This window comes from Anomalospiza imberbis, chromosome 3 (genome assembly GCF_031753505.1).
Source record: "Anomalospiza imberbis isolate Cuckoo-Finch-1a 21T00152 chromosome 3, ASM3175350v1, whole genome shotgun sequence".
Classification (NCBI taxonomy): Eukaryota; Metazoa; Chordata; class Aves; order Passeriformes; family Viduidae; genus Anomalospiza; species Anomalospiza imberbis.
Window position 1 is genome coordinate 19,095,167 of NC_089683.1, and position 24,467 is coordinate 19,119,633.

Below are 24,467 nucleotides of genomic sequence, written 5' to 3' on the forward strand. Positions count from 1 at the left end.
CATGGGCAGGGGTACCTTCCACTAGACCAGGTTACTCAACACCGTCCAACCTGGCCTTATATACCTCCAGGGACGGGGCATCCACAGCATCCCTGGGCAACTGTGTCAATAGAACACCTCCAACTGTCTTTAGCAGGCTTCAGATCCAAGATTATATTCTGTAACTTTGAAAAGCTTTCCCCAAGTAGCATGTTTTTCATGGAATGAGAACAATATTACAAGGCCAAATTCCCCATAGAGTTTGCACTTCTTCCACTTGACAAAACCAGTTTCAGGTTGATGCTGTCATAGACAGAGTCCTATCACTATTTGTTTATAAAGAAAAGAGTATTTTTAAAGTTTAATTATTCAGGTATTGGTAAGGAAGTTCTTAATTTTTGCTGGAATTCTATTTGATACAATAAACCTCTGTAAATCAAAATTTATCGATATTCAATGCAAAATTTTCTGCAAATTTTGTATGCAAAACTATTATCCAGAATATTATGTTTAAAAACAATTTAACTGATTTTAATTTCATTTTTACAAATTTTTGTTTTAACTCTACTGAAGCCAGAGTAAATGCTGCTGATTCACAAATTGTAGTACGTAAACACATCAGGACCACATATCTCAAATTTTTGCAAAATTCTTGTGAATGTTAATGTACCACAGACCAGACGTGTTTATATCTTCATATAAGGTCTTACATAATCAAGAACATTCTCAAAAATATTTTTTATTCCATCTTAAAATTCAAAAGGAAGTGGGATTGTCTTAAAGGCTAAGAAAAACTTCTTTTTATCTGTTCATGTCAATGAAGATACTTCCATTCAAAGGTAAAGTAAATGTAATGAATAAGATACGTATCCAAGGGGTGATTTTTCTTACAAACTTCTCTCACTATGAAAAGGGGGAATTGGCTGTTTTTAAAGATACTGCCAATGGGTTACATTCTGTGCAAGGGATACATTTGACAACCATAAGTACTGGGAAATGGCAATCTATGGGAGACATTTCTGTAAGATGTAGTTTGCTGGGTAACTTATTCCACAGCCAACCTTCCTGTAATCCTGTATTCATCTTGAAATTAGTGGTTTTCCTGTGTCTGAATGCGTACTGAGTGGAATTATGCCTATCTCTATTTCATACAAGAAGGTTAATGAAGACCTTCTTCTGTGTCATGTGTAGCTGAGGATCTCAACCTCAGAGCTAACTGAAACAGAGAATTTGTGTTGCAGCTAGGCTTCTGCCCCATGTAATATTCTTCCAAGTCCTTGGCCAGGGGCTTTTATTTAGCAGGAATAGTTGCAAGGATAGTGATTTCTTAAAAGATATTTTGTCAGAGTTTGACTAGAAGATGTAAACACCCACTCTGATAATAGAAAGTTATGGTTCTTCCTCACCAGCCAGAAAAAGAAAAGTATTCATCAAAGTTCAGACAAGGTCTGTATCAACACTAACCAAGTCAATTAGAAATCAATTAGTAAGGAGCAGTAAATACATGCTCAGGGTTATTTGACTATAAGAAGCTAAAACAGGAAGTGGTTTTGGAAAATAAGTTTATTGCTTTGAAAAAATCAGAAGGAAACCTTCTAGTAAAAGTCATGTAAGGCAAAGTTAATGTCTCACTGAGAGCTGCTTCTCTACCTCTGCAGTGCATGGGAACTGTGAGCCCTGAGGTACAACAGAGCCCCAGCGCTGCATGCACACACATGGGGCCATTGTCCTGCACAGCCCTTTGTTCCTGGCTGGAACCTCCAACCTCTCTGTGCTGTGCAGCTGCTTGGGAAACTACTCCTGCAGCTCTCAGACTGCAAACCTGATGTGGCTCTTTCGTGAGATGTTTACAGTATAAACCAAACTTGCACTGCCTTGTCCTATGGGAGTTGCAGAAGTGGGAATTGTACGGAGCATGGACTTTCTGCCTTTGTTAACTTTGAGAAGTAAGGAGGGCCAAAGTAAGAAAAGACATGAGAGCATATCCCATGACAGTGTAAAGCACAGTTTATTCTCAAGTGTTCTATTTAATGATACCTTGGAACATTCATATGGAGCTGGAATTATTACTTAAGTGCTGTTCAATACAGTCTCAGTTTCCAAAAGAAAAATTAAGAGTTTAGCTTGAAACAGTTCTAACAGTCTTATCAGAGTTTCCTGCCCTCACTGAAGGGATATCTCCTTTGTTCTCATAATGTGTCTCACCAAGTACTGCCTCATCCACTCTGACAGGTTAGGGTGAAATGACACCAATTTCAGGTTACAGAATACTGAACTAAAAGCTCTGTTGTTTCTTTTACTGCTACCCAGACAGCTGGAGCATCCTTTCAGGGGGAACAGGAAACTCTGAAGCAGAGGCAGATGGATGCCCAGAGTAGAAGCTGAGAGTATTATCTTGGGTACACAGTCTCTCTCACTGATCAGGATGTTTGTTGTGATCCACTTCATCTACCTCACTGACAATTTCTGAGCATTCATTAACTCTGCGAGCTGGACTTCAAAATCATCACTTTCAGTTGTTGAGAAGAGCACATACAAAGAAATACACAAATATTTTGAATATATAAAACTATATGATAAATTTGCTGATGGTTGAAATTTGAACTATGCAGAAAGGACTGGAATCAAGGAGAAAATGATAGTGTGTGATATTTCTGGAACAGAGTCTCTAACTAAGGGCTGCATCTGTACTGCCAATAGGAGGCCAAACAGTATTCTCTCTGACAGCTTTTAAGATGCATTACAGAATTATAAAATCATGTAGCCAGGGGTATCCAAATGTTAGCTAATCTAAGCTCCTGCTTAGAACAAGTCCATTTGGAATAGGTTGGATTCCATTTGGAATAGTAGGATCTTGTCCAGTCAAGTTGTGAGTTTTGCCAAGGTTACAGTTCCCACAACTATTCCAGTGTTTGACCAGACTAATGCTTGGTTGCTTTTTTTTTTCATTTATAATAAATTGGCTTTCCCATGCTGAATTTTATCCCTTTATTTGCTGTCCTTCAGCTGTGCAGCTCTGAGAAAACTTCTGTTATGCTTTCACCACACCAACCAGTTAGGTATTCGTAGACAGCAGCAAAATTCCCTTAGACTTTTTATAAGAATGTGCAAGCTAACTTCCTCAGTCTTGGATATCAAGTCCTTCAGGCCCAAAACCATCTGGCAATGTCTTGTAGTAGTGCAAGCCTGTACCTTAGTGTTTGTGGTTCTGAGAGTGCTGGGAAGAAAATTGTACCCTCCTAGGTGTTAGTTCATTACATCTGGTTTGTCTGCCCAGTCTACCAGTGGAGTCTAGCTCAAGGCAGTAGGGTGGAATACTTGTAGGGATGGCATAACTGTGGTAATGCCCAACTGTCCTCCGTGCAGACAGGTTCATAACTAGACACTCACTAGGGATTTTTCCCTTCAGTATGAATTAAATATGCTTACTGCATGTCTGAGGTAAGTTAGCACTCAATGTGGAGCATGAGTCTTAAGTCAGCCACATGAAAAATTAGAGCAAGTCCGAGAGGGTTTCAAGAATCAGTATAAAGTCACACAGAAAATCAGTAACAAAACTGGATTTCCCTTAGCTGCACTGTTCATTAGCCTTCTTACTAGACTAGACTGCCTCTCACAGTCTGATATAATTCACACTTAGTATTTTCATATTTCTTGACTGAGGCTTCTGACAAATGTTTTTAGGCCTAGAGGGGAAAAGCTGCTTATTTTCATGAAATGAAAACTGGAGTATTTTGCTCTCTTGCTGTAGATGCTTCAGTTCAAAATAGAAAGTATTATCTCTGCTTTATCTGTCTGGGAAAGCGAAACTCTTGAGTTTGCTCCCTTTATCCAAGTGTTACCATCCTGTCACTGGATGATAGATGTTTCCAGAGAGAAACACAGACATGCAGAAAACATGTAAAAGTCCATCCAGTGTAAGGAACTTCATGCTACAATAGCACTTCTCAAGTACTAATGAGCACAATGCACTGGCTGCACGTGGAGAAAAACAACTCTCAACCTTAAGATGCAATTAGTCACCTAAACATTTTACACCAAACTATTATTTTTACTTTATCTTTCTGAATGTGCACTGAAAATCATCTTTTTAATTGCTCTTTTGAAACAGGAGTGTAAGAAAAAAGCTGTTAATAGTGAAGAAAATCCCAGCCCCTTAAATTTTTTGTCACTTGGATTATTTTAATGGACTTGGGTTTTTTTTGCAGACATCTTAGCCCTCATGCCGTCCAGGATATATTTCCCAGAGAACTCACAGATGTTTACAGTACTATTGATTTGTGGCTTTGCCATAATGCTAGGCTGAGAGAACTCACATTAAAGGCAGAACTCTTGCTTCTTGCTTTATTATATAGGTCTAGAAGTATTTTGTTAGCTTGGTCTTTCGTACTTAGATAGACCATTTTGAAGAAGGACATATAAATTGGACTTTCTCCATACTCTTTTTCTTTCCATCCTTCCCACTCAGCATTTTTTCCCCATACATTTGATCCAGCTCTCTCCTTTCTTGTAATCTCGTAGAATCCTTCTCTTTGTTGTTTGTGCATGCACGTGTTGAACAAGAAACAGATAAATAGAATAGCTAAAGAATGGGTAACGTTGGCTTATGCCCAATCTCCTACCAACAGCTTCAGTGGATTGTTAAGGCCACATGAAATCCGGTAATCTTTTTTTCCTCTGCTTGTAGCAGTCCTAATCTGATAGCTTGTCTCAGCATCCCTTGCTGTGATGTTGACCTTTTTGAATATTCCAGATTCATAAATTCTGAAGTCATTCCAAACCTCTAGGAAACTCACAGGAAGTGACAGCTTCAAGGTCATACTGCAGTGCCCATTAGACTCTTTGTTAATTGCTTCACCTAGGACAAGATATACAAAGCACAAAAGAGCAGAGCATGGGAGAGTCAGCAGCATAGAGATGAAAATTAAAGAATTACTCTATTTATAATTTTAAGGTGTTGAAGGTAACCAGCAGGTTACTGACATTTCTTATCAGGCAAAAATTACCTAGTTTAAAGAGTGAATTTTCAAGGTACTCAACATTCAGCCTAATTTTAATTTAATTTTGAGCTAAAACTCTGAATTTCATCATAAACAGAAAAGTTAAGGCTGGTTATACAAGCTTTTGAAGACACCATTTAAGGTGAAGAATACCAAATGCTATACCTGTGTTACTGTCTTCAAGTACTTCACTTGGATCCATTGTCACATGCAGGGAGCTATAGAAATCATGTCACTGGCTATTCTGCAAACCTGGACCTATCTTTCTGTACAGTGACTGAATGGCAGATATTCTCGAGAGGCTTAGTGGTTCCCATATTAATAGACCTACCAGGAATAGGACATTCTTCTTCAGAGACAAATGTGTCCACATAAATTTACTGAGAAAAGCCCACGTGGGTTTTTGATTCGTGTTTTTTGGGGTGTTTTTTTTGAGCACAGGCTTGCAGCAATGCTATTAGGAGACAAGAGAATCTGCATGGCTTTGTTCCTAGTTGTAGGGCATGTTCTCTTAAGGCTATCTTCTCCTGCATTTTTTTCTCTGTGCTTCCTTCATTTTATTTTATTCCTTCATATACAAATGAAGCTTTTCTTCCAAAGGCTGAGCTGATTGGAAATGAACATTTGAATTTGCATATGTTGGAACTGATTCATCCCTGGTGCCAGGAAGTGCTCTCTGCTGCAGGGAGGGGATCTGCAGCTGCCCGGTGCTGCCTCCAAGGCAGGCGATGCTGGCAGGAGAGAAAGCGTGGGCAAAGTGCCCAGGGGGAGAACTGATTCACAGCTTCCCCCTGGCAGCTTCTGAGCACAGAGCACCCCCTGGGTAGTGCACAGAAGCTATTTCACATTAGGCACATACCCTGCCTTTGGCAACTGGCATGTTAAGGGGCTATGCGCTGATGCGGGAACAGTGGGCAGCACGTCATGGCACTTGCTGCTGGGAAGCTGGGAAGTCCTGACTGGTAGCAAAAGAGGCAGCATGCAGAGGTGGTAATGAAAGGCACAGAAATACTTTTTCTAAAGCAATATAATTAATTTAAACTCATTGTGCGTATCTGTGCATTGGAGTGCATAGCAATATTTTATGTGCCAGCATGATGCATTTTAGGCTGCTTATTGGAAAATGGATTTCAGTGTAATTAAAAAACATATGTTTTTTCTCACCCCCACATTGTTTAAAAAATGCAGGAATGCAATACAGATAATAGCAGTAGCTATGGACAGAAAAAAAAAGTATATGCAGAAAAACAAGGAATTAACTAAATTGTACCTGAGGAGAGGAGTACGCAGTCAGCACGCCCCAGTTCAGAACCATTCAGTTGCTGAGGATTTCTAGAGGCAAAGACAAAGACACAGAGCAATCTCTCTGCAGAGATAAAAGAGACTGAAGTTACTCCATGAAGCCTCTGAGGCAAAATTATTTTAGTCTCATGCCTGGACTAGCTCCATAGGCCTGGCATTGTTCCTTCATGGATAGAAACACTGTATGGTGAAAGTGGCAACAATAAATCTTTCCATTCTACACTTCTTTCCAATCTCAATCTGTACTTCTCCCAATGTCTTCTGAGAGGGCTCAGTAATGCCCCACCAGGAGGGCTCCTTACCTGGATCTCCCTTCTCTCCTGCCCACTCCCACTGGAACTGCATTGGATCCAACACCAGAAAAAACCCTGACAAGATGAAAAATTTTTTTTTTGTTTAATTCACCCATTTGCCCTTCCACACAAGTTTTTGGTTTTTCTGGCTCTTGTCATTTCCTGACATTCTCTTCCTTTATATCTGCTGTGGGTTTAGCATTTAAATTTCCCAGTTACCTCCAGTGAGACCTGTTATATCAGTAGCATTCTGCTAAATGAGAAATGCTAACAGTATTTTACATGTGAAAAGTGATATTTAGCACTTTTGCTAAAACTAAATTCCTGTGCTTAAATACTCCTCCTGGCTAGAACAAATAGAAGGAAATAATTAACATATGAATTTAAATTTAACTTCTTTTTTTTTTTGGATTACAATGCATCTTTATGAAACTTTGATATTTATAGAGGTCTGACTTTGCACAGTCATTATAGGTACATTTGTGAGGATTGGAACATAAGTTTAGCCTTGAACATGAAACCAAAGATGTAAAATCTTCTGAAATATTTGTTATCTGCATGACTGTCCCATAGAGTTTATGTTGCCTCTTGAACCAATTCAAATGAGCTCAAATAAGCTCTGAATGCAATTTCCAGAAGTGCCCAGTGTTAGCCTGGTTCTGCTCCTTTTGAAGCCAGTGATAAAGCTCACAAGGACTTCAGTAAAAATAAAAGAGGGCAAGATACTAAAAATGACTCATTGAGTCTTGACAGCCGATAAATTCTGTATTAAGGTTTTACACACAGCATCTTCTCCTCTGACACAAGGGCAGAATGTGTACCCAGTCATTTCAGCAATGTGAGAGGACCACAAGCAATGCAGACAGCAGGAATGATAAAATCAGCTGGGAGAAAAGAGCAGGAGGACAACAAGGGTGATGAAAGAAAAGATAATGGGAAAAAAAAACAAAGAGGAAGGAGAAAAGAAGAAAGAAACATCAACTTTAAGGTTGTTAGAGATCATGAAAGGAAGAAGGGTTAGGGAGGAACAGAGATTGAAGGCATTAGCCAAAGGGAACAGAGAAATAAAGAAGCAAAAGGGAGGGAGAGAAAATGTTAAAGAGGCAAGCAGAGACAAGAAGAAAATTATTTTGAAAATCAGGGAGTAGAATGCAGCACAGAAGTGCTGGAGAGGAATATGGATGGAAAGCAAACTATGGAGCAAAAGCAAATGGAGATTCTTGCTTCACTGCAGGGAGAGGATAGCAGATTGAAAACAGGGTGAAGGGCACCAGGAAAGAAAAGGGAAGGAGTGAAATAGAGAGAAGTATGTAGATTTAACACCTCTCTGAGGAAAATTAAGGGAAAATAAATCCATCCTAACAAAACTGTTTTTCTTTGCAAATTCATAGATAGATAGTGCAGGTAGAAGGGTTTTGTCTAGACATCAAAAGAAAGTGTGATCACCTGAGTTCAAAAATCAAATGCTATGGTAAAAAAAAAGAAAGTAAATGACAACAGGATTAAAATGGAAAATATCTGTGTTACTACTGGAATTAGAACAGATAACAACTTTTCTGTGTCGACATGAGGAAAAGAATCAGCAGCATTCCCACTTCACACACTTAATTAGAACTTGACAATCTACCAAAATACCTGGGACTGAAAATAAGATTTTTACAATTTATATATCCAGATTGCTTTCACAGAGCTGGCTAGAACAGTAATGGCTGGAGGCATTGCTCTGACTACTCAGAAGAGTAAAGACAAAATGAGTCGCTGCTATCTGTCCGGTTCCAGCTAAAGAGGTGTTTTTGTAACAATAGCCACAACACTGACTCTGACTGGCACACCTGGGGCCAAAAGTCTGTACTGAGGACCACACAGCTCTTCTCATGATCTTGTTTCTCACTCTGGAGTACTCCCTGCAGGTTAGTGGTGACTGGCATAGGAAGGAACTGGAGAAAAGTTTGCTCTCTCTTTTGGCCTCTTAGCTAGTTGAAAAAGAGGACTTGTTTGTCAAGAGCTGCAAACCTGTAGGTTTTGACAAGCCCTCAAATTCATAAAGAATTAGACACTCAATAAACCTACTACACAGAAAATCCAGTTTTTAATTTGACAGAGCTTCTTTTCATCCCTTCCCTTTCTTGCCCACTCCTTTTTTTCCTCTTCTCTTACATATTCAATTCAGGGAACTGCAAACACAATTTCTTTATAATTTTACTTTCATAACCTTTTGTTTTGGGACTACCTCACTAAAAAAAAAATACCAAACCACAGTAATTTGTTATGGATTTATATGTAGTTTCAGAAGACATACAACTTTTTAGCTGCAAACAGAGCACCCTGAATAAGAATCTATACTTCTAGCATATTTTCCACTTCTGTGTAAAGTCATTTAAACTCTTTATTGTCCAATTTTCCTCTGCCAAATCCTTCCCTTTTCTATAGCAGCATTGTGAGATTTTATCCAGTAACATTTTTAAAATACTCTCAGATCTTCAGGCAAAAAAGAGAAATGCGAGTATTATTGTGTCTGTCTTCCAGCCTTCCAACCTATGAATTCCATTCCTGGTGATTTAGTGAAACAAAACAGAATCTCAAATAGATGGAAACAACCAGACAATAAAAAATTCTACATTCTGCTATGAAAAAAATCCCACAGCAAACAATTATATTTTTCTAGCCTTTCTGAATCTTCAATAGAAAATCACACCTCTACTATAGGGATTGACAGCATGGTCAAAATAAAACCATGGGAAAGATATAATTTTCTATTAATCCCAGTTCTTTTGCAGTGTGGAACATTATGGAGGGCCATTCCGAATTCTTGCACATTTTCCTGATTTATTCTGCTGTTCAATTCAATGTGACTTTTCTTTTGCTAGCTACATCTGCTTTAAATAGTTAATTAGTGATTTACAGGATATTCTCTCTGATAGACTGTATTATTGGCGCTTGTGTTCACAAGGGAAGATTGGATGCGCAACATAGTAGGTACTAAGTGTTGTCAACTAAACAGTAAAGGTAACATCATTCTGTTGTGCTGATCCATCACTTTACTAAGGATGGGTGGGTCATGAAAGTTATTTCGCAGGAATTCATTGCAATTGGCCAGCGTGAGAGAAATGGATGGTTTGATTCTTTTCCATGGGCGCTGATACCCTCAGCACAAAAATAAAAATGTTGAAGTAGTTTTTTATGTCTTTGTTTTATCTCTGTGCTTTGGATCTAATTTATGTTTTAAAATAATTGAAAAAGTAAGTTAATCAAAGTCATACACAGTAATAAGGAGAAAACTATTGCAGTTTTGTCTTAGCACTTTGTGTAAAATCCTATTTACTCTTATGCTAGTAAAGCTGTAAATCTAAGTATGTACACTCCATGCAAGCTTATCTTGCTCCTGTAGAACTAGATAAAACCCTATGACTATAGGCTTGATTATGGGTCTTATTTGTAGTGCCCTATGCTGGTGAGAGCTGGGAGGTCTTGTGAGCTGAGATTTCAACAAGACTTTTAACCACTGGCATTTGGGAAAAACCCTCCCAGAGCTCTTTTGGGCATTGCATCCATTTCCTCCCCAGTCCCAGGAACCTCCCTGAGTTCTTCAGGCTGCCACAAGTTTGTTTTAATTGCTGCACACCTTCAGTCTTTCCACAGTGAAGAATCAGTAGCAGGGCTTAAGTGCATTCTTCTCAATTTACCTCTCACCATTTTTTCTCCTGCTGTTGAATCTAAGCCAAACACTGAATCCAGCTGCCACAGCTGTTGCTGTTCTGTTGCCTGCCCTACTTCCTGCTTCTGCTTATTTTCCCAAAAATGCTTCTATGGGATGATCTGTGAAATGAATGAGACATCAAGGCACTGCTAACTGCATTCCCCTTTCCTGACAAGCCCTTTCTTTTACTGGATGCCCTGAATTTGTAGTCAAGTGTTAGTATTCTATGTCCTGAGCTTCACTCTTCACAGAGTCTGTTCCTTTTATCACCTCCCTCATTACAGAACTAAAGTATTTCCTGCACTACAATAAGCTATTATGTAAATTCTACAAATAAGTTCCTGATCCTGCCAAATCAGATTTACTTCAAGTAAGCAAGGAAAACTGCAGCTCTCTTTTGTCACATACTCTGATAGTCATTTTCAAAGAGTTTCACATCAGCTGCCTCTTACAAGCAGTGCATACATTTTTCTGGCATTGTTGTTTATAGGTATGATTAAGTAATATATGTATAGATAGTAAATGATAGCAAAGTAAGGTATATGCAAGTCCTGCATATGCTCAGATTGGAAAATACAAACTCCCAGTTCCAATAGCACAAGAATTTGGGATTGTCTCCTTATCTAATCTGTTTAGGATAGCAAGTAAACATTGTAATAGCTTCATAGTGGTAACAGACTGCTGCATGTCTGCATCCTATGTGTCACACTGTTAAGAGCATTTCCCATAGAATGGAAACAGCAGAAGTATAAATGTTCCAGAGTTTTAAAATGTTCTTACCAACTGCACTAAACTCTCATTTCATCTGTTACATTAAGTTAAATATAAATTTATGAGATTTGAAAACAAATATTACAGTGTCAAAATCAAAATTTGAAAGGTTGCTCTGAAATCCTTGCCAACATAAAGATCTCATCTGGTTTAATCAAAAGTACATTTTTAAACTGATAAGAACTGAGAAAAGCCTTTTCTGAAAATACACAATTCAATTTACAGCAGGATGATTTCTTTAGCTTCTGTTCTTATTTTTTTTTTAATGACAGAAATAAGCTAGTTCTTAAATTGTGTGAGACTGTCCAAATGGTTGAGGTGCAGTGATCTTACAGTCTGGGCTCTCGAGGTCTGACTGACCCCGGCTGCCGTAGGTGTCCCGGATAGCGATGTCCCGCTAAGCACAACCTGTCCAGGTGTCCCAGGCAGGCTCCCAGCCACAGGCAACCTGACCAAGCAGCTCAGATCTTAAGTGAGATCAGCTCTTTGGTGAATTCAGCCCTTTAGTGATTTCATCTCTTTGCTTGCTAAGTGCCTCACAGACACAGGGATGAGAGAGGAGAAGGCTGTGTGAGGTTTCACAGCGGTGTCTTTATTGGCAGCTCCTGAGAAGGGTTCCAGTGACAGCTCTTCTGCCAAACTGGGCAGAGGCAGGGGTTTATATAGGGGATGTGGGTTTTGGGAAACAGTCCAATAGTAAAGGTGGAGGTAAATATGACTTATGGTCTTACAGAGAGATAAGGAGGGTCCAAGGCAGAAGAGGAGCTACTTTGTCCAGTCATCATGACTAGGCATTCTTATCTTAGGCAACTGACCACCAGGGAGGCCTTGCAGGGCCTCTGGCTGCTACACAGTGGTCTTATTTTAAGACTGATGGATGGGATATACTGGTGCTTCTTATAAATCCTTTCTATAAAGACACTATTAATCATGTTGCCTGTAACAACAATCTTGGGAAAGATAAGAAAAAAAAATTGTTCACTTTTGCTAATTGCTTATCCTCAAAAGGAAAGAAAGTCTGAAGAGGAAGACGATGGCTTCAAATCATGGGCTCATAAAGAAGAAATCCTTGTAGTACCCCAGACTGCAGAGTCCCATGGCTCTGGGTTCTTCTTTTTTGATTTAAATGCCATGAACATGTAGAGCCAAAATGTAGTCAATTCCTTTAATTAATTCTTATCCTCATATCTCATGATTCAGCATCTTAGAGGCTTTAGTCAGGCTTCAGTGATGCAGCTAGTCTTGATGGAAATAGGCATTGGAGACCACTGAAGCTATCTAACATGAAAAAAAAACCAAAACACATGAAGCAAGAGTTGGCTCTCTGTAGATCTCAAAACATTTGTCTAAAAATAAATAATGAGAACATATATATATAGATAGAGAGTATTTAAATAAGACCATTCCTATTAGATGACCTTACCACTTATTTTTAAAGAAATAACCAAAGTTTATTCTAGCCATGTGCAGCCACAACAAAGAATAAAGGGTAAGAGGCACACAGACTGAATTATGACTTCTTTATCAAGGATTGTAGTTTTACCTAATTTGTATCAGAAGGATCTATGCAGAAATTATGGACTTTATCTTTCTATAAGCAGAAAGATTGATGTGTGATGTCAGCCTGTGTGTTGGTCTTTAAGAGCCATGTTAATACACCCTTCATGCAAGACCACAGGACCATATTTGGTCCTGTGCAAAGACAAAGCAAGAGAGAAGGAGAATTATCACTAAACATGTTTAGATTTCTCGTCCAAAGTGCACAGCCTGTTTGGGATGGAGAAGAGAAACTTCAGTGTTGTAGGGAACCCCGTAAATGTTACCAGCTCACATCTGAGAACTGCTACCATATTTTGATGTTTTCTACAGAATAATTGAACTGGTCCTGATGAAGATTATATGGGAACTTCATGGAATATATTCCAGTTTAATTTATGTCTTTCAAGGTAGCAATAATCATGTTTGAAGTTTGTCCCTGCTGAGCTCCTCAGAAGTAGGTATGCTTACTAGCTTAAAGCAGCTGAAATTCAGCTCAACGGAACATGACAACTCCATAGCACTGACCTCTGGATTGCCTAATTACTGATTTTAAAAAATGTTCAAGTATCTGTAGAAACCTTGAGAAACAAAAGTTTACCAGTATGGACCAACTTTGAGGAAAGCACATGTTAACTGAAGGGTGAAAGCCAAACTCTGCATGAACTTCTGATTCAAATAGTGGAAAAATTCAATGTTATGGAAATCTGAAGTTTTAGAATGCAACATCTGAATTTGAGAGCAAGCTTTTTTGAATTTGAATGCTTTCTCCAAATGAAGCTTTAAATAGCATGCTAAAATTCAAAACTCAGGCTCAAGAAAAGTGACTTTTTGGAATTCCTGTAGCATTTGTCTGTTCAGTAAAATGCATATAAATTAATTCTTTGTCTTTTCTGTGATTTAGTATAGCAGTTCAAATACCAGCTAATGATTTTACTTAGCATTATAATGTAGCTTTTTCTGTGATGATCGCAATCATCTTTGCAATGTAGAAAAATCCATCCATTTTCTTTGATGGCTCTAATGTCGTTCAACTATTAGAAATTCCACTGAGGGCTGTACCATTTCTGTCTGGTGCTGTAGCTTGATGTTTAGCACTGTTTGGGTGGGTTACCATCTCTCTGCAAGAGGCCAGCATTACTTCCCTGTCTTAGGCATTTCCTTTGCTTCATGGAGAAGTGAAGGGGTCTCTTCATGGTGCGACCTCATGATACTGTGCAGTGGGATTAGAGCAATAGCTCCAGTGCAAAAGAAAATTACTCACTGCAATGTTAGCCACTACCTAAGCATACACCATGGGGATAGTCCATTTGCTGTCAACCCTACTCATTCCTGGTGGTGTAGGGATGTTGGATTGCTGGGAAATCTCCACTAATCTGCCAGTACTTGAGATATACAGGAAGCATTGGAGTGGGCAACTGAGGAGTAGCAAACAAAAACATTTTATGAATGAACAACTATGTTTGTGCCTGGTGTAGAATTAAGCTCAGGTTTAGCAAAGGGTAGGGGTCCCAAAGGCTGGCACCTGAGGAAACAAGGATGAGCTAATTAATATTTTTAAATGGGCAGTTATATCTTTCTTGTCAGTAACTGCTGGGTGTCTCTTCCATTGTTATTGTAGGTGTCCCACTCCTGGGTGTGATGGCTCTGGACATATAACTGGAAATTATGCTTCTCATCGAAGGTATGTAAAGACAAGGTTTTGTTATTTAAATCAAATAACTGCAGGGCTAGAAGGTGCCTGGACTGACCTAACTTCACTCTCTGAATACTGAAGTAGGATTGAGTGCCGCACAGACATACTTTGGTCTAATTCACATTAACCACTAATGAATAACATTTCTCAGCTTCAGGATGAATATTTTCAGGATGAAATATTCCTACCCAAATAGGTAGGAATATTTTTGCTAATATCTAGCAAAATCTTTATACAAAATAAATTCAGTTTCTCTGCCTTCTCTAGCAGCCTGAGGAAGCAATTCAATATTCATGTTTCTGTTGCTTTACATTCAGAACAACTTAGCTCTTCACAGTTTGGACTGAAATCCTACTCCTGCGTCTTTTTCCCACAAATTGTATTTCCTGAATATTTGTGTCAGTCTCTTCCAGACTCACTCCATATTCCTTGAAATGCAAAATTGGATTCTGTTCTTTACCACCTCTCCCAGATGAAGCATTATCAGCTTTTATCAGAGGGGAAAAGTACCTCTTTCATCTAATATGCACCAGTCTTGTTAGTACATTTCAGAAAAAAGTTTGGCTTGTTCTTAAATTGCAACACTTTGTACTACATCAAGCCAGAAGAATGGAAAAAGAAATTTATGGATGAAAGCTGCCTTAACTATAACTTCACCAAGGGTCAAAGAATGCTTCTCATCCACTAATTAGGATATTGATCAATTACACTGTAGAGGTAATGGTATAAATGCTGTGCAATTAGCAATTCCCCTGTGGTTATTTGAGAACTAAATCAGTAGAGGAGAGCTGTGCCATATTTTGTAAACATCTATCCACTGTCTAATGAAAGAATAATAGTGAATAAAGTCTACCTCTCTTCTGTTAGTAAAGACTCTTTACTCCCACACAGACTAGTACTGTTGAATCTGGATATTTGCTTTCTTCACCAAGTCCCTGTAGTTTTACAATTGGCTATAACTAGTCAATACACAAGTTCCCAGTTTAAATGTTTTCCTACTAAAAGCAGCAAAGAGTTCAAAGTCAAAACATAAACATAATAGGAGATAGGGAGCATGCCGTATTTTACGTGCTGTGAAAATGAAAGATCAAAATGTCAATTTCTTTAATGCAGGGTTAAACATCAAAAGAACAAATAACTTTATAAGGGAGAAGATAAAAGTATTTTAAAAGCACTTACATGATGCAGATTTGATCACGCTTTCAGAGGAATTTAAGGTCAAATTTAGAACTACATTTAACTATATGTAAATTTATCAGGTACCATTGTACCAGCATTATGCTTGTTATAACTCTACCCCAACTTCAGGGAAGCTATTTATGTGTTTGATCATCTATTTAACCAGAAGCAGGTGGGAGAGTGAAGATGCAGAAGAATAAGTGTTACTAACAAGAAACCTAAAAGCTGTAAAGGTTGGTAGGGGGAATCACTGAATGTTGATTCATTCTTTAAACCTTTTCCTTGTACATTGTCTCCTGTCCACTAAAGGACTGGACTATGAGCTGAATGGTGTTACCTACTTTTGTCTGGAAATTCTTACATTCTTGTATTTTTGCAGATGACTGTAAGTTTTTATTTGATTGTGCAGCATAACCAAGTACATATAAAGATATAAAAAACATGTTCTACAGAACAAACATATCTGGAATTTGCTCAGTCCATTGGGATTTAACACATGCAGCCTTTTGAAATGCCACCATGTCTATATTTGCTACATAACTCCTTAATTTCTCTTCCAAAAAGGCCTCTGGCAACCCCATTCTTCAGCTGCCTTCAGGCACAGAAGCACTGACATGTAGTCAGTGAAGTAACACTTTCTTTGCTTAAATCCACAGATGTCCTCAGGAGACCTGTCACATTTACACAGAGCCAGCCTTACCCTGTTCAGATCATGATATCTGTCAAGGCCATTTCTGAGGTGGGAAGGCTGGCAAAATGAATGCTTTCAAAGGGCAGCAAACCAGTAGCCTAAATCTGGAGCTGTTAAGCATGGAAGACCCCACAGCATGTTGTCAGTTGGGCTTTCTAATTCCCAGATTGAAAATTAGCATTTAGCTCTGCTTGCATCTGAGTTAGCATTTTTGTTTGTATTTGACACCATCAGTTCCAACCCTCTCAGTTTCAGAAGGAAAGGAATGACAGACTTGTCTCCTAAATGGCTGCTGAGGTTATCATTGGTATTTAAAATGGGTGCTCAACAGCAAGCATACGTGAGGCAGATTTAACTCTGCTTTAACTCTGCAGTTTGGCACAGCCCTTCAATTTATGCAAGAAGTTATAGCACTGTGCACTGCTCTTGAATTTCCCTGTTTGTCTTTTGTCTTCATATATAAGAAATTAAAGTAATAGAAAAATGAAGTAATATGCTTACCTTGTAATAGCTTTGGTTGTTACAGAAATGAAAAATTAAAGCAAAGGCTTGACATATGTTTTCTTGATGGATCCACTGTCAGAAGAAAAGTGAGATAATCACAGCCTCAGAAACTGTCTGCTGGAAATGTCTGTTTAGAGGACCTGAAAGGTCTTAGAATTTTCTAATAAATAGAAATAGAATAGAAAGTTATTTTAGAGAGAGATGATGCACCAAAATACCAGTGAGTAGGTGATAATTAAATTTACTTAATTTGTAAAAAGCTTTAAATCATTAGTCAAGGCAGAAATTCTTTGTTCAGATTTTGTTATGAAAATATAATCTACAAGCATACCCATCTGTATACCTACTAAAAATAGTACTGCTTTCTGAGGAATTCCTATTAACTGTTTAGTTTTCAGATGCAAATTATAAAGGAGGAATATCTTTAACTCCCGTCCACTACCCTTCACTTTCTGCAGACCAGGTTGTGTGTCAGGCAGCGAACCAGCCTGTTCCTAAACAGTTCCTTTGCCCCAGAGCCAGCTTTCTCTTATTCTGAATCCTCCAGACTCTCTTCCTCCTACTACTTTCTTACAGACAACATTATTATTTCTGAAGAAAACCATTGTTAATTGGCACAGGCTTTCTCAGATTTAGTTTGTACACAAAGAACTGTGGTACTTTGGTGTCCGCTAAGCAAGCTGGAATAAACAGCAGTTTGCTTTGAAAAGGAGAATGGTCGGTTGCATTTAGAATGGAAAATGAAATGGGATGAGTGCACAGGTCCACGTATCAGAGTGCAGGTGCCTATTCCACTAATGCTGACATGGCCCCTGGTATGCCACTGACCCTGGGCCACTAAAGGTCTCACAGACAATTCTAATATGGTTTGGGACTCAGTGTGGGTCCAGATCATTCATTACAAACAATATGGGTGTAGCTGTCCTGCTTTACAGAGGTAGAGAGCTTAGCTGTACAAATGTGAACTTTCTTGTCTTGGGTCAAAGCAACACTTCTAGGTCCTTTCTATTTAACACTACAGATATAGCCATGAGATCTCACTAAAAGTTTCTAGATAATGTAGTATGTCCAATATGCTGTGCCACCATTCCTCTCTTTCTTTAATGACTTTCAATTACTTTCTTTTTAATTTATGACTTTGCAGCATGTAAACCCTGGTTTTGTCTATTCTTCATTTTCTAACACAGAATTCTGTCTGTGATTGCATCACCTTTTTCTGTGCTTCTTCCCCTCAGTCCTCACTGTTTTTGACAAGATAAAATAACTGAAAATTTTGTTACCACTCTTTCTGTCTCTTCTTTGCAAAGACAGGACCTACCACACAACACTCAAGTACCTTCCCTCATGCTGAAAACAAAAATTTAATCTTCTATTTTGTTTATTTCTCTAGGGAATTTTTTCTTTGGTGACGCTTATTTCTCTCTTGTGTCAGCTCTTGAAGGTGTTCCACTGGTGGATTTATTTTTTTAATGTAGATATTTAAATAGAGGACCAAGCATGATTAATTGATATACATACTTGTATCATCAGATACTAGCTACCTAAAAATGCTTTAAAAATCTGTTAAGGTCATTGTCAAGTCTTCTTGACAATGTAATCTACTAAGTGGTTTTTATAATGAATTCTTCATATGCAAAGGGAAGATGAGCTTGTGTAGTTGAAAATAACATTCTCAGTCTTTAGTTAAATGTAACATTCGTTAGCCTAACATACAACTTTGTCTCTACCAAGTCTTTTTGTCTGTGTGAATTCTGAGCACTTGAACCCCTTCTCTGGAAGGCATTGAAAGCTCTGAGCTCTGTCATGTTTTTATTCAATGATTCTATAGAATTGTTATGTGATGTTTGGGAAGGTTTGATAACGTTACTAATGTGCTCCTGAGAGAAATCTTTAGTCCAACGAAGAGCCAGTCCTGTTTTTTCTATTCTTCCATCCCTCTCATACATAGGGGACATAATGTCTCTCAGCCCTGAAACACTGGCTTCTATTCCTATTAAAGATGCCACTGTTGCTGCTGAGTCAGCTGAAGGAATTATTAGGCAGAGGGTTTACGAGCTGCCTTCCCTGACTCCTGGGGGAGTTCCTGTGTGTGTGGTGTGCACAGCACTGGCAGTCCTGTCCTGCATCACAGACTCATACGTGCAGATCCCCCCTTGTGTGGCTGCTGCAACTCTCCTTATTTAGTCACCTGAACTTTGCCTGTGGAAACTGGACAGGATTGCCTATTTTGCCAGTTTCTCAGATAGAAAGTGTATTCCTGTAAAGTGTGCCCAAGAATGAAAAATTGCATTCTAAAATGTTTTCTTTCACACAGTCTTTCAGGCTGTCCACGAGCAAAGAAAAGTGGAATCAGGATAGCACAAAGTAAGGAAGACAAAGAAGACCAAGAGCCAATTAGGTGAGAACAAATATTGTCAAAGGACCTTTGTATGTTTTATAGGTCTTATATAGGTCTTCAGTGTTTTTTAAGGAATAAATGTTATTGTGTCATAGTTATCCAAGGCCAGGTGACCACATTGATTTCTATGAGCAAATCTAGTTTCTGTGCTGATTGTTTCAGCAAAGGATACAGCATTAGCCAAGGATACAATCATCTGTAATTTAGAAATAGTTTTAAATTCTTCATTTTCAGAAGAATAATCTGAAAATTAATAATCTGTTTGCATACTACAGGCGAACCATATATGCTAAATAAAGGTAGTTACGGGAATAAACGATTGAGTGTTTATATGAGACTGCTGCAACCAATCTGATTGTTCATGCAGTTTGTAAGAGAAACAAATGCCTACCTGTAGGTCTTGGTTTCTTCCTGCAAGGCACTCTGATATCAGTGGCTACTGAACTTGGTGGATCTAGTGACTGCTTGGACCATTCAGGACTAGATCCTCAGTGGAGAGTTGCAGGAATATTTTAGTTCACAAACAGTGAAGTAATTGGCCTTTAGTTTAGACGTGTGTTATGTAGCAACACATTGAAAAAAAAAAACAAGGTAATTTTCTTTAAATGTTTCACTTTGAAGATTCTAACCTTTTCCTTCTAACCTTGGTTATTTGGTTTTTAGTGTACAGAGTATACAGAGCACTATACAGAGCAAATGTATGGGGAGATTCCCAAGTAAGGAAAATCATCAGATGAATACAGAACTGCCTTCATTGATCTCTGGGCTGTAGCACATAGTTTCATATCATCACCCCTATTCAAAAATTAGTTAAAGGAGCTCAGCATTTCTAATGAGGTGCTCTGATCATGTCATAACTGTGTATACATGACATTTTCATGACTTCAGACAAGTCTTCTTTGGGTTCCATACCTATAAATAAAATGTACCAAGAATTATACTAAGCATACTGTTTTATGCTTATAGGGGGTTTATGGGCAATTTCACTACTGGGCAGAGCTCAGTAGCAAATAGTTCAATTCCACTGTGATATTTACTGTGATAAACACCTAAAATTCAAATACATATCTCAGTCCTTTTGTTACAATTGCATAGTATCAGCAGCTGTGACTGCATTGACTGGCTAGCCTCCTTAGAATTTATCAGAGAACTTTTTTCTTCAAATTGTAAAGTTCTGCTTGTAATTTTACCCACTATAGGGTATCTTAACTACTTTTGAGACCACAGTGTAGGATTATTCTTCCTTTTTCATGTCAGGTTTATTTTAACTTTGTTGTAGAGGCTACCAGGTATATAATGGCAAGACAATAAAGTTTATCTCATCTATCTGCTATACAGATGTCCAGTTCCTGGCTGTGATGGTCAGGGTCATATAACTGGAAAATACGCATCCCATCGCAGTGCATCAGGGTGTCCTCTTGCTGCCAAAAGGCAAAAGGATGGGTACCTAAATGGCTCACAGTTCTCTTGGAAGTCAGTGAAGACGGAAGGAATGTCATGTCCAACACCAGGATGTGATGGCTCAGGACATGTCAGTGGTAGTTTTCTTACTCATCGTAGGTGAGTAACTATGACTTAAGTTTTTCACTTCTATTTATTATTTAAATCAGATTTAAAATACAGCTTTTTTTCATGGCATTTTTCTGTTCCTTTTGAATTTCATTAATATATAAAAAAATAATCTTTACATGTATTTGTCGGTAAGTGGAAATCCAGACATGCAAGTTTATGTATGCAGATACAGACCTGCACTTGAATCCATAACATACAGGACATTTTAGGGGAAAAATCATGCATGAGAGTAACTGTAAGTTCCTATTGCTTTGTTGCATATTTCTGGACTTGGGGTAATTTTATTTAATTAAAATTAGCTTGGGGTAGATATTGTAAGACATATCTGAGTTCACCTTATTTTCAGAGATGCCAAACACATTCTTGATTCTCAAACATCAGAGCATGGAACTGAAGAATATTAGGAAAGAGCTCCATAAAATCAAAGTACTTTTATTCATTTGGTAGTGAACATGTTTGTTGAAAACAATATATGTAGAATACAGAACATTATTTAAAACTAATGGAATGTAAAAATTTGACAAAAGAAATACAAAGCTTGATTTTTCATAAACTTGGCAAAAATATGAGAGCTTCAATGATAATATTTTTCATAGCTTGTAAAAGGAGGAGAAAGTGGCCAGTCTATTAGAGATAAAACCTGCTGCCATTTTATATATTAGCTTATGAAGAAACAAGGATTTTTTTGAGCTCTGGCTGGGAATCTAGGCCTGAAAATGACTATAATGTCAGAGCAAATTTCTTATTATATAATCGCTAATATAGAACTCTATTACTTCAAATATGTCAAGTTGATGTCCCTAATTTGTCACCCTCTCCAGGCAGACCTCAGTTGAACTTATGTACCCTTTAGTTAGCTAAACCGATTTGATCTTGTTTTGTAGTCAGTTCTAGATACAGAGGTGAAAAGTGTACTTCTTCCTTCTCTTGCCTGTAACTATTTCCTTTGATTCTGTCTTTGACAGTCCTTTACAGCTTCACTCAGAAGCCTTATCCTTACTTCAACCTCTCCAGACTTTGTGCACATAGTTTCTATTTCTTGTTTAGGCTCAGAGTTGTTTTTCTACTCAGTCTTTTATGGTATCTACCATGAAGAGATTCTGGTCCTTGACCTGAGATGTTACCTGAGTAGCCAAATGTATTACACAGACTGTAGCTCCCAGAGGCTTTAGGAAGCAGGGGGTGCAAAACTGAACATTTATGCAGATAGCACATGTGGGTTTAAGTTTCTGAATTTCAGTAAAATACCAGTATTAGTGTTCATATTTCATTTTGACTTTATTCATTATGGTGCAACATTTATTTATCTCAGAGAGATCTGTCATTAAAATTTTGAAATTATTTTACCTCTAGTTAAAAAGTACAATATAATTATTGGGAGATTGCTTGCAAGAAGTATTCACATAGTAATAATAGTTTTAAGGAAAAAATTCTTGCAACAAGAATAACTAACTTCTAAAAGAAATGTACTGATACTAAGTTTAACAATTTAAAAGGCAAATTGCGGCTAGATTTTTTAAGGAATGCTTTAATGAAAAAAAAAAAAAAACCAAACCTAATAGAGTAACCTAAATATGTATGAAATTTAGCTACAAAGCAACCATGTGTGGTTTTTTCAGTACCACTATATCATAAGTAGAAACAGAGACTTGTAAATGGCTTACCTTATAAGATCAGTTTTTGGGCAAAAAGATCTATTGTTAGAGGAGAGTACCACAAGATGAAAGGTTGCTTCAAAACACTGATGAAGTAGATTGATTCTAATTAATTGTCTTGATGTAACAAAGGGCCAGTATTCTAAGTTGTGAGCAAACTGAACAACTTCTTGAAGCTTCCATATGCAGTGGTAATGTTAATAACAAGCCATATTATTTTGAAATTATTATTAGTTCTTGTAGAATTCTTAAGGCTGTTAAAAGTGGTTGATTCATTTGCTCACACAAAGAAAAGCACATGGAGCCATTTTAGATGCCTTTGGGTTACATATATGGCCTCCAGCTGCTGCTCAGAAAGGTAGGTCCAGTGTAATATTTATCAGCCTTACAGATGTATCTTCTCAAATAGCATTTCATGCCTGTATATGCACAACTGAATCAAACTCTGAATGCAGGATTGAACATCAGAACAGTTCACCTACCTTAAGAATCTGCTTGTACAAGATGTAGGATGCATTTACTCCACTTCCAGGATCAATGGATCCTGGAGAGTTGTCCACTTCAGTGGACACCAGCCTTTAATCAGTTTTACCATAAATGTCACTGAGTGTGTCAAAAGGGAGTGTTTTCCCCTGCCTACAAACAGGTACTTTATGCCATTTGAAGTGTTCTTAGGGCATGCAATATAGCCGTACTGGGTTGGCCAAAATGACTAAAGACTTGTGATACACGCCGTTCTTTGATTATGACAGCTGAGAGCTGAATGTTCCTGGCAGGGGATCTACAGGGGCTCTGGTCTTATTAAAGGAACGGGCCCCAGAGCTCCATGGCAGCTTTGACACATAGTCAAACCATGTAGATGTTTAAACCCAGGTGTCATAATCTGGAGCTCAATCCCACATAAATCATAGACTCTTAATTTTCTTGTGTAAGGATGAAATATTCCCTCACTTCAGGTGTATCCATTCTAACAGACTGTGGCCTCATCTTCTGCCGCTAATAGCATTTTGCTATACAGCCATGGCTTTAAATCTCAAATTCTCACCTTCTGAAGAGAATCAATTCTATGCCAGTTACACAGTGAGACCAGATTTATGGACATTCTTTTGCAGGTAGAGCTGGTTCCAGCATGCTTGGGGGGAAGGTAGGGCTGTGGCCTTTAACTGAGACAGTAAAAGCTCCTCAGGAAGGAGGAGTTAATGTCTTTATTTTTGCCAGCACACCTTGCTGTAGTCCTATTAGGATTTTTTTCCTCCCCAGTGGAAATATTTTTCTATTGGCAGACTTCTCTAAGCATATATATGCATTCACTGCATGTGTAGTTGTCTTTTATGTCTTCTCCAAGATTTTTATATTTTTCCATTTTTAGATAGCTGTTAATATGCTGTTATTAAAACAACAGTACTGCTCTGGAAATGAACAGCAGACTGGCTTGTGAAAATGATGCCAGCTGTTGAATTTATCAAATATCTATTAGGAAAGATATTTTTCAGGTAAAGATTTCTTAGAGCTGCTCGTGACATTGTACACATGTTGTCATTGCACTGGTATCATTGGACACTGGAAATGATCCACAAGGACTGGTAAATCAATAAAGACCTTCTCTAACTGGTATGTAGTCTGGAATTTAAATGTATGCCTATTCCTACATTCACACTTAGGAAGCAGAATTAAGTAGCCAATGAAAAATGTCATAAATTTCAGTGAATTTTGAATCCTACCCTATGATCAAAGGTACCAACAAAGGTTTCTGGTTTTTAACATTTCATTGCCTGTTCACAGAAATGTCTGTGAATAGTTTTATTTTGTCAAGGAGTTTGCATTAGGAAAGAATGGAAACAGAGAATTATCAGGAGGGACTTGAAGCATAGGATTAAGTGTGCTATGCTTCAAAAAGGAGCTTCTGCTAGGAAGAGAAGCCAATGTGAAATTAGGTGACCTATCAGCAGTATGAAAATGAATTGGAAGGCATGTAAGCATGGAATCAGTAGATAGATAAATTAAATAGGTTAAAATGAAATGTAAATTGCTTATTATACTGTGGCTTTGCAGTTTAGTTCTTGAGCAGACCCTTACATCCCCATATTTGACTTAAGAACATTTTTATGGATGACATAATTTCTAGTGCTGTGATCAGTGGGGACTTTCTCAGAATATACTTGGATTTTGCAACCCTGCTCCTTAGCACAGAGAG

At 38.0% G+C, this 24,467-nt stretch overlaps 1 protein-coding gene and 1 long non-coding RNA gene across 20 annotated transcripts in view; one reads left to right on the forward strand and one right to left on the reverse strand.

Annotated features, from left to right (window-relative positions):
* Positions 1-24,467, forward strand: part of MYT1L (myelin transcription factor 1 like) — a 316,920-nt gene that overhangs the window by 268,793 nt on the left and 23,660 nt on the right. For 18 of the 19 annotated variants that reach the window (XM_068183536.1, XM_068183538.1, XM_068183539.1 and 15 more), the window contains 3 exons: positions 14,200-14,262; positions 18,963-19,046; positions 20,385-20,606. In XM_068183536.1, coding sequence (XP_068039637.1) covers positions 14,200-14,262; positions 18,963-19,046; positions 20,385-20,606 — 369 coding nt within the window. Of the gene's footprint in view, positions 1-14,199; positions 14,263-18,962; positions 19,047-20,384; positions 20,607-24,467 lie in introns of those variants that run through there. The other variant, XR_010997011.1, reaches the window with a different exon arrangement.
* Positions 3,459-17,048, reverse strand: LOC137470346 (uncharacterized). Its single transcript, XR_010997012.1, has 3 exons — positions 15,454-17,048; positions 12,326-12,388; positions 3,459-4,837 (listed from the first exon to the last, which is right to left on the reverse strand). It is a non-coding gene; the product is annotated as an uncharacterized lncRNA (long non-coding RNA).